General features: G+C 40.1%; 1 protein-coding gene across 1 annotated transcript in view; it reads left to right on the top strand.

Annotated features, from left to right (window-relative positions):
* The window catches only part of TMCO1 (transmembrane and coiled-coil domains 1), a 38,449-nt gene extending 26,702 nt beyond the window's left edge, over window positions 1-11,747 (top strand). The window contains exons 6-7 of the mRNA XM_073592858.1: window positions 2,382-2,526; window positions 10,026-11,747. Of these exons, the coding sequence (XP_073448959.1) occupies window positions 2,382-2,526; window positions 10,026-10,124 (244 nt within the window). The 3' untranslated portion in view covers window positions 10,125-11,747. The remainder of the gene's footprint in view (window positions 1-2,381; window positions 2,527-10,025) is intronic.
* Window positions 11,748-13,617: the final 1,870 nt, after the last annotated feature.

Raw genomic sequence — 13,617 nt, 5'->3', positions numbered from 1 at the left:
AAATAGACCTATGAGTGCTGCCAGCATTGCTGCAGAGGTTGAAGGGGTGGGGGGTCAGCCTGTCAGTGCCCAGACCATATGCCGCACACTGCATTAAATTGGTCTGCATGGCTGTCATCCCCAGAAGGAAGCCTCTTCTAAAGATGATGCACAAGAAAGCCTGCAAACAGTTTGACAAGCAGACTAAGGACATTACTGGAACCATGTCCTGTGGTCTAATGAGACCAAGATAAATGTATTTGGTTCAGATCGCGTCAAGCTTGTGTGGCGGCAACCAGGTGAGGATTACAAAGACAAATGTGTCTTGCCTACAGTCAAGCATAGTGGTGGGAGTGTCATGGTCTGGGCCTGCATGAGTGCTGCCAGCACTAGAGCGCTACAATTCATTGAGGGAACCATGAATGCCAACATGTGTTGTGACATACTGAAGCAGAGCATGATCCCCCCTCCCTTTGGAGACCGGGCCGGAGGCCAATATTGAAATATGACGACCCCAAACACACCTCCAAGACGACCACTGCCTTTCTAAAGAAGCTGATGGTAAAGGTGATTGACTGGCCAAGCATGCCTCCAGACCTAAACCCTATTGAGCATCTGTGGGGCATCCTCAAATGGAACGTGGAGGAGCACAAGGTCTCTAACATCCACCAGCTCTGTGATGTCATCATGGAGGAGTGGAAGAGGACTCCAGTGGCAACCTGTGAAGCTCTGATGAACTCCATGCCCAAGAGGGTTAAGGTAGTGCTGGAAAATAATGTTGGCCACACAAAATTTTGACAGTTTGGGCCCAATTTGGACACTTTCACTTAGAGGTGTACTCACTTTTGTTGCCAGCGGTTTAGACATTAATGGCTGTGTGTTGAGTTATTTTGAGGGGACAGCAAATTTACACTGTTATACAAGCTGTACACTATTACATTGTATCAAAGTGTCATTTCTTCAGTGTTGTCACATGAAAAGATATAATGAAATATTTACAAAAATGTGTGGGGTGTACTCATTTTTGTGTGTCAGTGGATGATGAGGGCAATGTCGGGCTCCTGCAGACACTTCCTGCAGCTCTGTTCCAGTACCTCTGTATGGGCTGTCAGTTACTGAGCTGCCTGTCATGGCAGCAGATGGGTCTTGTAGTTCATTTATTCACAGATTGCTGTGAACGAATGATGCGGCTGTGCAGGCAGAGCCCTTCACAGTTGTGCCAATTTTATAAGTGACAGCGGCTATGAGAGAGGGGATCCCCACTAGCTGTCACAGGAGGGACTCTGGGGTTGAAGGAGACTGATGTATAGCAACATGGTATATGTTACACCCTATATGCGGGTGTAACATGTTTCTAAAGGTGAACCTATCCTTTTGAAAGCTAAATTTACCTTTCATTAAAAAATGCCCATCTTTTTGCAAGTAAACAAATGGGCATTTTTTTTTATAATACAAACTAATACAGGAACCTGCAATGTAGGACACCCATGATTAGCAGATCACGGGTGCAATGTCAAACTCCTGCACACAGTGCTTGCAGCTCTGTTGCATATATGTGAATGAACTACAAATGTACTGTTCTGCACTCCCACAGTTCAATTAAAACTTCAAGTCCGCCTGCCGCGTGTTTTTTTTTTTTTTTAATTCACAGATTCCTGTAAACGAATGACGCAGGTGTGTGGGAAGAGCTGTTTCCAAAATCTGACATTTTTTATGGACTTGTCCTGCCTATGGTCACGCAGTATTTACAGCCTCTTTAAGCCGATGATCTAAGTAAAATTTGGCTAATGCTTTCCATGGGGATGAATGGTGTGCCGGCCCCTGGCAAGATTATCATAGTTTCTTTTTTTTTTTTTTTTTTTAATTCTCTTTTTATTCTGTGTAACAGTAATTTATTATAGTAATATTTTTATATTAATAATTCTATATTATGAAGTTACATGTTTTATATTACTATTAATACCAATATTACATTTTTTTATATTCATAGTTATAATAGTCTTATTACAGGATAATACTACTCTTCCTGCTGTTTAAAGCGAACAGCCCCCTTTGCTTTTCCTATACTATATACCCCTATCCTAACCCCTCCTCCCCCCTTATCTTAGATCAGTGGATGAACTGGACCAGGAGCTTCATGTCTTTCCAGCATGTGCTGGTAGGCGCATTGCATTGCTTCTGGAGGTGTATACTGTAGGCTCCAGTGGAGAATGTCTACACTGTCTGGCCATACTTCCTTTTATATAAACATGCCCATTCAGGCATTTCAAGCATGCATGTTTGTGAAAACATTTGGAAAGAAAGATGTAAGGACATTTCATTTGCAGAAAAAAGTGTGTGCCTTCTAGATGGTAATGCATACAAAGCTGACCATTTTAATATTTACGTTTTTTTCTCTCCAGTTTTGATGGACGGGTCGTAGCAAAGTTGCCCTTTGTCCCTCTTTCCTATATTCAAGGACTGTCTCACAGAAATTTGCTGGGGGAGGATTATACAGATTGTTCATTTATATTCCTGTACATACTTTGTACTATGTCCATCCGTCAAGTAAGTATAAAACTGTTCTAAATGACCTTCTAATTTACTCTGCGCTTCCTATGCTGCACTAATGATTGTAAATGCACTATTGATTTTAAGGTATTTATGCATGAACTATTTTTGTAGCTAAAATTAATTTATATATATCTATTTTATACTGTCTGTGTGTGTGTGTATAGGTGTGTGTGTGTGTGTGTGTGTGTATGTGTATGTGTATATGTATATATATATATATATATATATATATATATATATATATATATATATATATATATATATATATATATATATATATATATATATTGTCTAATGGCAGTAATTGATTTTCAACATATACAAGCAGTTTCACTGAGCCAAGATTTTTGATCGTTTTATCCATAAATCAGAGCTAGAGACCAGGCAATAGATATGCGATCAAGGGGTTAATATGGCCCACAATGGATGTAGCTGGGTACACATAACCAAAAAAGGTAGGGGGGAGAGGGGTGGGTTGAGGGTTCCTGAGAGGGGAAACTTGGTGGTAATAGTTAATGTTTCACAACAAGTTCAGGTATTAGTCCATGTAAGGATAAAAAGATGCTGAGTATATGGAAGGCAGCCAGTCTATAAAAGCTAGAAGGAGCTCTGGAACAAGAAAAAAGAGAGAGGACGGCGCCCCTAAGTGCAGCATGTATGATACAAGTATTTATTACAATAGATAAAAACACTCACATTTGAGTTGCTAAAAACCAGCATATAAAGTAGTTTCTTCCGCGTGCTCTCAGGGGATGTGGGTGTCACGGGCCAGTGGAGGGGGTCCTGGGATGTGAATCCTGTGACCTGGGTCCTGGTAGCTGTTCCGGTGGTGCTGTGGGTGCTCAGAGCCCCTGGGCGTCCAGGACGTTGGTCATGGATCCTCCGTGGAGCGCCATGCTGTCCTGCGTCTTCACTTCTGGTAGCGGGGTGAGGCGGGCGGTGCTTCGCGTTCAGAGCATGCGTGCTCCTTCATCAGGCTATGCTGGTGGCCATATTTGGTGTTGGAACTTATACCATAGGCAAGGGGAGGGGTGGAGAGGTGATTAGGTGGAGGGCGGGACTATGTATAGTTACTGGGCGCATAGCTAACCATGGTGATGAGGTGTACACAATATGGAAGGAAAGTGAAGGGGGACGGGGAGAGGACAGGGAGAGGGCGGGGAGGGGGGGGGGAAGAGATTGTGGTGGTAAATTATGTAGTGTGAATGAGTATGTTTTGGTAAGAAATATGTATATGTAATTACAGAGAGAGGTGGGGTAGATCGTGGGATAAGGGGAAGGCGGTCTATATGAAGAGGAATGACGCAATGATCATAATGGATGGAAACGTGTACTATATAAAATAAAATATATATATATATATATATATATATATATATATATATATATATATATATATATATATATTAATGTAAATATATATGAGCAAAAATATAAAAACGCACAAGAAGTATATATAATTATAGAGAGAGGTGAAGATAGATCGTGGAATAAGGGGAAGGCGCTCTATATGAAGAGGAATGACGCAATGATGGTAATAACATATGTACTATATAAAATAAAATGTATATATATAAAAAAATTTTATATATAAAAAACGCACAAGATTGGGACAAAGGATGAAAAGAGGGGGGAATAAGGAGGTGTGTGCTTCCAGACGGGTATTAGGAATAAGAGGAATATTATGGGGAATATTGGGTGGATATAATTACAATTAAAAATGAAAGTAAAAATTATATATATATATATATATATATATATATATATATATATAATAACAAAAAAAAAAATTATGATAAAAATAAATAATAGGAGAAAAAAATAAATAAATATAGGAGAAGGAAATGTGGAAATTGTAATAGGCATATATGTCCTAGATGGGAGGGGGGTGGAAAGGGGGGACAAATGGTGGAGTGGCATGGGGCTGGCTGGCCGGCCATGATACTTGAGGTGTATAGGAGAGGGCCAAGAGGTGCATATGTATTATACACTAGATCTACCCCACCTCTCTCTGTAATTATATATACATATGTCTTACCAAAACATACTCATTCACACTACATAATTTACCACCACAAACTCTTTTCCCCCCTCCCTCTCCGTCCTCTCCCCATCCCCCTTCACTCTCCTTCCATATTGTGTACACCTCATCACCATGGTTACCTAAGCGCCCAGTCATTATACATAGTCCCGTCCTCCACCTAATCACCTCTCCACCCCTCCCCTTGCCTATGGTATAAGTTCCAACATCGAATATGGCCACCAGCATAACGCGAAGCACCGCCCGCCTCACCCCGCTCCCGGAAGTGAAGACGCAGGACAGCATAGCGCTCCACGGAGGATCCATGACCGACATCCTGGCCGCCCGGAGGCTCTGAGCACCCACGGCACCACCGGAACAGCTACCAGGACCCAGGTCACAGGATTCACATCCCAGGACCCCCTCCACTGGCCCGTGACACCCACATCCCCCGGGAGCACGCGGATTAAACTACTTTATATGCTGGTTTTTAGCAACTCAAATGTGAGTGTTTTTATCTATTGTAATAAATACTTTTATCATACATGCTGCACTTAGGGGCGCCGTCCTTCTCTCTCTTTTCTAAAGACCAGGCAAACTGGTGTAGTAGGTAAGTTTGCTTTGACCATTTTAAAAAGTTTACAGCTTCCTTTTTGTTTCAGTTTCCCATTTTGAATGGATAAATATGCAAGGTGCCATTGCTGACTTTCCTTCTGAAAATATTAGTTGATTTGCGATTGTGATGCAACAGCTTTTGGTACACAGTATGTAGAAATATGACTTCGCTTTCTGCATGGTGTCATTGTCCCAGGAAGTCTGGAGGCCAATAACAGCAAGGTGGTCAGCCAAGTTTTTCAGAAGGGTGTCTTTCTTACCAAGTGTATTGTTTACAGTTCAGATACTTTGTACCTATTCAATGTTTTGGCTTGATCTACAAGATAAAGAATACATGGAGAGGACATTACCAGTGTAATCTTGCAGATCTTGGGGGGGAAAGGTAAAACTGAACTAAATCACGTAGAAAGAACTGTAAATGTGAGTCATAGTAGGATTATAGCCAGTTAGTAGCATATGTCCACAAGAAATGAGGAGTGCCGATTTAGTATTTCATATGTGAGTTTGCAAAGCAACATGAACCGCTAACGGACATAGGAAAAGTTTACTAATTCTGGAGCAGCTATATACCGTATCTAGTCATCTTCAGCTTGTTCATTTAATTTTTGAATGCTAGAAGCTGATGAGTTGCCATGCACAACTCCTCCATATTCTGTCTACTTCAGTGTTAGAAAATTCTGCTTAAGACTATATAAAGGATAAGTTCACCTATAAAATCCACTATGAGGAATGAATTAACCGCTTGCCGACTGGCTCACGCCGATATACGTCGGCAGAAGGGCACGTACAGGCAGATTAACGTACCTGTACATTGCCCTTTAAGAAGCGGTTTGCGGGGGCGCGCTCGCCGCGACCTCCGTGAGTGTGATCGCGGGTCCCGCAGACTCAATTTCCGCGGGGATACCTGCGATCGTCTCACAGGGAGTAAGAATGGGGAAATGCTGATGTAAACAAGCATTTCCCCGTTCTGCCTAGTGACAGGACACTGATCACCGCTCCCTGTAATCGGGAGCGGTGATCAGTGTCGTGTCACACATAGCCCCTCCCCCCCACAGTTAGAATCACTCCTTAGGACCCACTTAACCCCTACAGCGCCACCTAGTGGTTAACCCCTTCACAGCCAGTCACATTTACACAGTAATCAATGCATTTTTAATCGTACTGACCGCTGTATAAATGTGAATGGTCCCAAAATAGTGCCAAAATTGTCCGACATGTCAGCCATAATGTTGCAGTCATGGTAAAAATCGCTGATTGCCGCCATTACTAGTAAAAAAATATATTAATAAAAATGCCAAACTATACCCTATTTTGTAGACGCTATAACTTTTGCGCAAACCAATCAAATACCAAAAATATGTAGAAGAATACGTATTGGCCTAAACTGAGGAAAAAAAATGTTTTGTTATATATTTTTTTGGGGATATTTATTATAGCAAAAAGTAAAAGAAAAATTTTCAAAATTGTTGCTATTTTTTGTTTATAGCGCAAAAAATAAAAACCACAGAGGTGATCAAATACCACCAAAAGAAAGCTCTATTTAAGGGGAAAAAAGGATGTCAATTTTGTTTGGGAGCCACGTCGCGCGACCACGCAATTGTCAGAGCGACCCAGTGCCGAATCGCAAAAAAATCTCTGGTCTTTCGCCAGCCAAATGGTCCGGGGCTTAAATGGTTAAAGCTCTTTAGTTAGGCCAGTTGGCCCAAACAAACTCTCCCTTGCTAACATGTGCAGTATAAACTGTATGTAGCTGCGGCTACATACAGCATATCGCACTGTGTTCCGGGTTCGAGCTAAGACTTCCGGTCTCGTACCCAGAACACAGTATAGTCTATGATGTAGCGCCGCTGTGATACTCTACTGTGTATGAGACTGGAGGTTTTGGCTCAAACCCCAAACAGTGCGGCATGCTATATATTGCCACATTTTCATTCAGTTTATACTGCACATCCAGTGGCCTCATTTTCGTGAAAGACCGTTTGGGCCAATCTGGGCCAAACAAACTATGTAAAAGCTTTCAAAGGTGTTCAGATTTAAGGTTGTATTGCGGCCTCATCCTAATTTTCTACCGAAGGTAGTATCAGGTTTTCATTTAAACCAGGATATTTTTCTGCCTTCATTTTTTCCAGAACCTTGTTCTGTGGAAGAAAAGTCACTACATTCTCTTGATGTGGTGAGAGCGTCAAGGTCTATTTAAAAGCGACAGCTCAGATTCGTAAAACAGATGTTTTGTTTGTGTTGCCAGACGGTCCTAAAAGAGGACAGGCGGCGTCGAAATCTACCATTTCTAAATGGATTCGTCAAGTGATTGTTCAAGCTTATGGTAAAAGAGGAAAATTCCTCCTTTTCATATTAAAGCGCACTCCACCAGGGCTGTTAGTGCTTCTTTGGCAGTGTATCACCAAGCCTCCATGGATCAGATCTGCAAGGCCGCAACTTGGTCTTCAATCCAGACATTTGCCAGATTCTATCAAGTAGATGTAAAAGGCCATCAGGATATCGCCTTTGGGCGCAGTGTACTGCAGGCTGCAGTATAAGTCCTCTAGTCTCTTGGTGTCCTACTTTTGTTGTGTCTCCCTCCCTTCAGTTGGCATTGCTATGGGACATCCCACATAGTAACTAGTATGGCTCTGTGTCCCCTGATGTATGAAAAGAAAATAGGATTTTTAAAACTGCTTACCTGTAAAATCTTTTTCTTTAAAGTACATCATGGGACACAGAGGTCCCTCCCTTCTTAGTATACACGTGTATTGCTTTGCTACAAAACTGAGGCACTCCCAGTAGTGGGAGGGGTTATATAGGGAGTGCACTTTTTTGTCTTAGGGCATGCCAGTGTCCATCACCTGAAGGTGGCCTATAACCCACATAGTAACTACTACTAAGAGGTGATTAAATGCCACCAAAAGAAAGCTCTATTTGTGTGAAAAAAATGATAAAACTGTAATTTAAGTACAGTGTTGCATGTTCGTGCAATTGTCATTCAAAGTGTGACAGCGCTGAAAGCTTAAAATTGGTCTGGTTAGGAGGTAGAGATGCACGATTCTGGCTAAAATGAGAATCACAATTTTTTTGCTTAGAGGATAGATCACGATTCTCTCACGATTCTCGCGGCGTAACATCTTTCACATTAACACAAAAAAAATTGTGCTAACTTTACTGTTTCGTTTTTTTTTTTTATTTATTTATTGAAGTGTATTTTTTCCCAAAAAATTGCATTTGAAAGGCCGCTGGGTATATACAGTGTGACTTAAAATATTGCAGCAATTGCCATTTTATTCCCTAGGGTCTCTGCTAGAATATATATACATATATATATATAATGTTTGGGGGTTTCAAGTAATTTTTTGAGCTAAAAATATTGATTTTAACTTAAAGAAGTGTCAGAAAAAGATTTAGACTTTAAGTGGTTACATTTCCTGCACTTACACATTGTTTAAAACTTGGCAGGGTTAATTGTTTATCCCTTTGATCTAAGAAGGAAGTTAGTTACAATATTTCAAGTTCTAAACTTGGCAGACTGCCCTGATGCTTTCTTTTGACAGCTGGGTGAGCAGATAAAGTCTCTTAGCGATTAATTGTGCAGCTCTAGCAGGAGGAGGGTTTAAGTGCCCACCAGTAAGCAAGTGGTTAATTTGAAACGTTATCGAATACGCACTACTTTTATAGCTGGCACAAAGTGCTAATTAGCTAATGCGTATGTAGCCCATCTTTTATTTTAATTTGCGTGTGTGTATGTGTAATTAAAAAAAAAAAAAAAAAAATGTGTGTATGTATATAGAGATAGATAGCTATATCTATCTGTCTGTCTGTCTGTCTGTCTGTCTGTCTGTCTATCTATCTATCATAGAGAGAGAGATAGATATATAGATATCTATATCTGTAATTTTTTTAATTAGGGGTGCACCGAATGGAAATTTTGTTACTGAAAATGCAGGATGCACTTAGCAAAAAGCAATAGTTTTTAAAAAATATTTATATTTTTATATATAATTGTATTATATTCGACTTTTAATTCATTTCATCAATTTAAATTAATATGAATTAATTGTTGGCACCTTTAGTGCAGGAAAAGCTCAAGAAAAATGCAGTCTGCAGATCTCTTGTATCATGTCCTCAGTCTCTGACCATCTCTTGTATCATGTCCTCAGTCTCTGACCATCTCTTGTATCATGTCTGCAATCTCTTACTTAAACTTAAACACACTACTAATAGTATTAGCAACATTTCCATTCAGTGCACCTCTTGAGATCAATGCAGCCTCACCAGCGCCTCTAAGATGCAGCGTGGCTGTCAGGTGCAGCCTACCAGTGGCCGGATTAGAGCGGCAAACTCCCGCTTTGTCACAGAGATGGATTTGAATTTCTCTGGCTGAGTGACCGCAGTAACAATGTCCTGCCTCCTCTGATACGTCACCCTGATTCAATTTTACCGGGATTGTATCAGTGTGCTGTCTGTCACAGGAAGCGGGACATTGTTACTGCGGCCACCCGGACATTTCTGCTCTGTAACACAACAAGATCGCTGCTCTGTAAGAGGGAGGGGAGGACGAATGACACCCCCGCAATGTGCGGCATCCGGGGGTAACCCCTTCACCTTTTCATTGCCATTATCAGCACCTTTTCTTCTTTCGGCTGAATGCAGAAAACACAGTTTTCGGACAATATGTTTCGACGGCCGAAATTTCGGTGCATGTCCAATTAATATATAAATATATAATATATTCTCCCTTATTATTCACCTCTGCAGCCCGTTAGTGATTTACTTTCAGGTGTGTGTATAAATACCCTTGACATGTGGGTTTTGATATGCCATTTTGAAGCAGAGAATATAAAACTTTTTTGTTTTTGTTTTCTTTCAGAACATTCAGAAAATGCTGGGCCTTGCACCATCCCGAGCGGCTACAAAACAGGCTGGAGGATTCTTGGGACCCCCTCCACAAGCTGGGAAATTCTCTTAAGATAAACATAAAAGCTTTTCTAAATATTTTTCTTTTTAGAAAATGCAGTGGACTCTGTGGGACTGATTTTAGGAAAACTGAACAGATTTATGGCAACTGAACGGACAATTTACTCTTTCATACACTGAATCTTTTTATAGTACTTGCAACTTGAAAAGTCTAGAACACATTATTTAAAACAAAATCTTCTCTGTGTATAAAAACAAATTATGTAGGTTAAAATCTAAAACAAGCACGGTCTAATCTGTATTTATTTTAAAACGCAAAGTATTAGGGCTTTCTGACTATTAGCTAAGGGATACTGTAGTTCAAGGAGCAGGGCTCATACACCTGTCAGTGCTGAAAATGGTAAATCTATTGCAACTCATTTGTACTTTGTCTGTTTAAACGGCCTAATGCCCATTTCTAGCCCTTGAAAGCTGCTTGCTCACCTGTTGCAGAAGGAGCCAGACCCAGTAGTAAAGATTTCAAGGGATAGACTGTGTAGTGCTGAGTTGGAGGCACAGCAGAAATCTTGGAACAAGACCGTTTGATGCCTTCGAGGGCTGTTGGGGAAGGGCATTGTTGCTTACAAAGCGGTAAATGCGTTTAAGGTACACCTGCTCTGTAATGGGGTACTGTATTTCTATTTAGTTTAGAATGATGTTAAAATTGTATCTATGATCCATTGAAGAAAACAGCCTTTCATATTCATTAACTGTTGGCAATTTCCTGTAGGCGGCAGTATAATCCATGTTTCATATGAAATATTGGGGGTTATTTACGAAAAACTTTGTGTCTCTCAATGGACAACAAAGAAAATGGGATTTCTGTACTAATTGTAAATCCCTTTTCCTGGACTCCACCAATGGACACATTGGGGGTTATTTACGAAAAAGCAAATCCACTTTGCACTACAAGTGCAAAGTGCACTTGAAATTGCACTGAAAGTGCACTTGGAAGTGCAGTCGCTGTAGATCCGAGGGGGACATACAAGGACAATAAACAGCAATTTAGCTTGCCCGTGATTGGATAATAAAATCAGCAGAGCTTACCCTCATTTCAGATCTACCCCTCAGATTTACAACGACTGCACTTTCAAATGCACTTTCAGTGCAATTTCAAGTTCCCTTTGCACTTGTAGTGCAAAGTGGATTTGCCTTTCGTAAATAACCCCCAATGTGTCCATTGGTGGAGTCCAGGAAAAGGGATTTACAATTAGTACAGAAATCCCATTTTCTTTGTTGTCCATTGAGAGACACAAAGTTTTGTATTCCTCAACTGAGGGTTATACTGCCAACTAAAGAAAATTGGCCAAAGTTCATGTTTTAATATGAAACCCTTTTATTCCTCAATGGGCTCCAAGAAAGGGATTTATAACAAGTACAAAAATCCCATTTTCTGAGCAGCTGTTTTTTTGTTTTTTTTTCAGTCAGAGTGCAAGTATAACAGAGGTATTCTATGACACCTGCTGGAATCCTAATTTTAATTGAGCTGTAGAATCTACAGTTTTCATTCAACAGAACCAGTGTAGAATGGTTATCATTCATTAAACAATAGAATTCATGCAGAAAAGTAAACCCTCAAATCCTGTATTCAAAGATTATGTTAATTCATATTAAAATGGCTTTTGATCCAATTAAATTTGTGACTTGGCTTTTATGTCTGGCTGAAACGAATGCATGGGTGTGTGAGTATATGTATGTATGTGTATATATAGATAGATATCTATCTATATATCTATCTATCTATATATATATATATATATATATATATATATATATATATATATATATATATATATATATATATATATATATATATATATATATATACATATATATATATACATACACCTGTGTGTGTGTGTGTGTGTATGTGTATATATGTATATATGTATATATATATATATATATATATATATATATATATATATATATATATATATATATATATATATATATATATATATATATATATATATATATATATATATATAGAGAGAGAGAGAGAGAGAGAGAGAGAGAGAGAGAGAGAGAGAGAGAGAGAGAGAGAGAGAGAGAGAGAGAGAGAGAGAGAGAGAGAGAGAGAGAGAGAGAGAGATGCAATAAAAAGTATGTGAACCCTTTTGGAACGATATGGATTTCTGTACAAATTGGTCATAAAATGTGATCTGTTCTTCATCTAAGTCACAACAATAGACAATCACAGTCTGCTTAAACTAATAACACACAAAGAATTTAAATGTTACCATGTTTTTATTGAACACACCATGTAAACATTCACAGTGCAGGTGGAAAAAGTATGTGAACCCCTATACTAATGAGATCTCCAAGACCTAATTGGAGTGAGGTGTCAGCCAACTGGAGTCCAATCAATGAGATGAGATTGGAGGTGTTGGTTACAGCTCCCCTGCCCTATAAAAAAACACACACACCAGTTCTGGGTTTGCTTTTCACAAGAAGCATTGCCTGATGTGAATGATGGCTCGCACAAAAGAGCTCTCGGAAGCCCTACGATTAAGAATTGTTGAATTGCATAACGCTGGAAAGGGTTATAAAAGTATCTTCAAAAGCCTTGCTGTTCATCAGTCCACGGTATGACAAATTGTCTTTAAATGGAGAAAGTTCAGCACTGCTGCTACTCTCCTTAGGAGTGGGCGTCCTGTAAAGATGACTGCAAGAGCACAGCGCAGACTGCTCAGTGAGGTGAAGAAGAATCCTAGAGTGTCAGCTAAAGACTTACAAAAGTCTCTGGCATATGCTAACATCCCTGTTAGCGAATCTACGATACGTAAAACACTAAACAAGAATGAATTTCGTGGAAGGATACCACAGAGGAAGCCACTGCTGTCCAAAAAAAACATTGCTGCGCGTTTACAGTTTGCACAAGAGCACCTTGATGTTCCACAGCAGTACTGGCAAAATATTCTGTGGACAGATGAAACCAAAGTTGAGTTGTTTGGAAGAAACACACAACACTATGTGTGGAGAAAAAGAGACACAGCACACCAACATCAAATCCTTATCCCTACTGTGAAGTATGGTGGTGGGGGCATCATGGTTTGGGGCTGCTTTGCTGCATCAGGGCCTGGACGGATTGTTATCATCGAAGGAAAAATGAATTCCCAAGTTTATCAAGACATTTTGCAGGAGAACTTAAGGCCATCTGTCCACCAGCTGAAGCTCAAAAGAAGATGGGTGTTGCAACAGGACAACGACCCAAAGCATAGAAGTAAATCAACGACAGAATGGCTTAAACAGAAGAAAATACGCCTTCTGGAGTGGCCCAGTCAGAGTCCTGACCTCAACCTGATTGAGATGCTGTGGCATGACCTCAAGAAAGCGATTCACACCAGACATCCCAAGAATATTGCTGAACTGAAACAGTTCTGTAAAGAGGAATGGTCAAGAATTACTCCTGACTGTTGTGCACGTCTGATCTGCAACTACAGGGAACGTTTGGTTGAAGTTATTGCTGCCAAAGGAGGTTCAACCAGTTATTAAATCCAAGG

Source organism: Aquarana catesbeiana, linkage group LG07, assembly GCF_042186555.1.
Source record: "Aquarana catesbeiana isolate 2022-GZ linkage group LG07, ASM4218655v1, whole genome shotgun sequence".
NCBI classification, from domain to species: domain Eukaryota; kingdom Metazoa; phylum Chordata; class Amphibia; order Anura; family Ranidae; genus Aquarana; species Aquarana catesbeiana.
The sequence above is the reverse complement of the archived record's forward strand: the minus strand, read 5'-3'. Positions and strand labels throughout refer to the sequence as shown.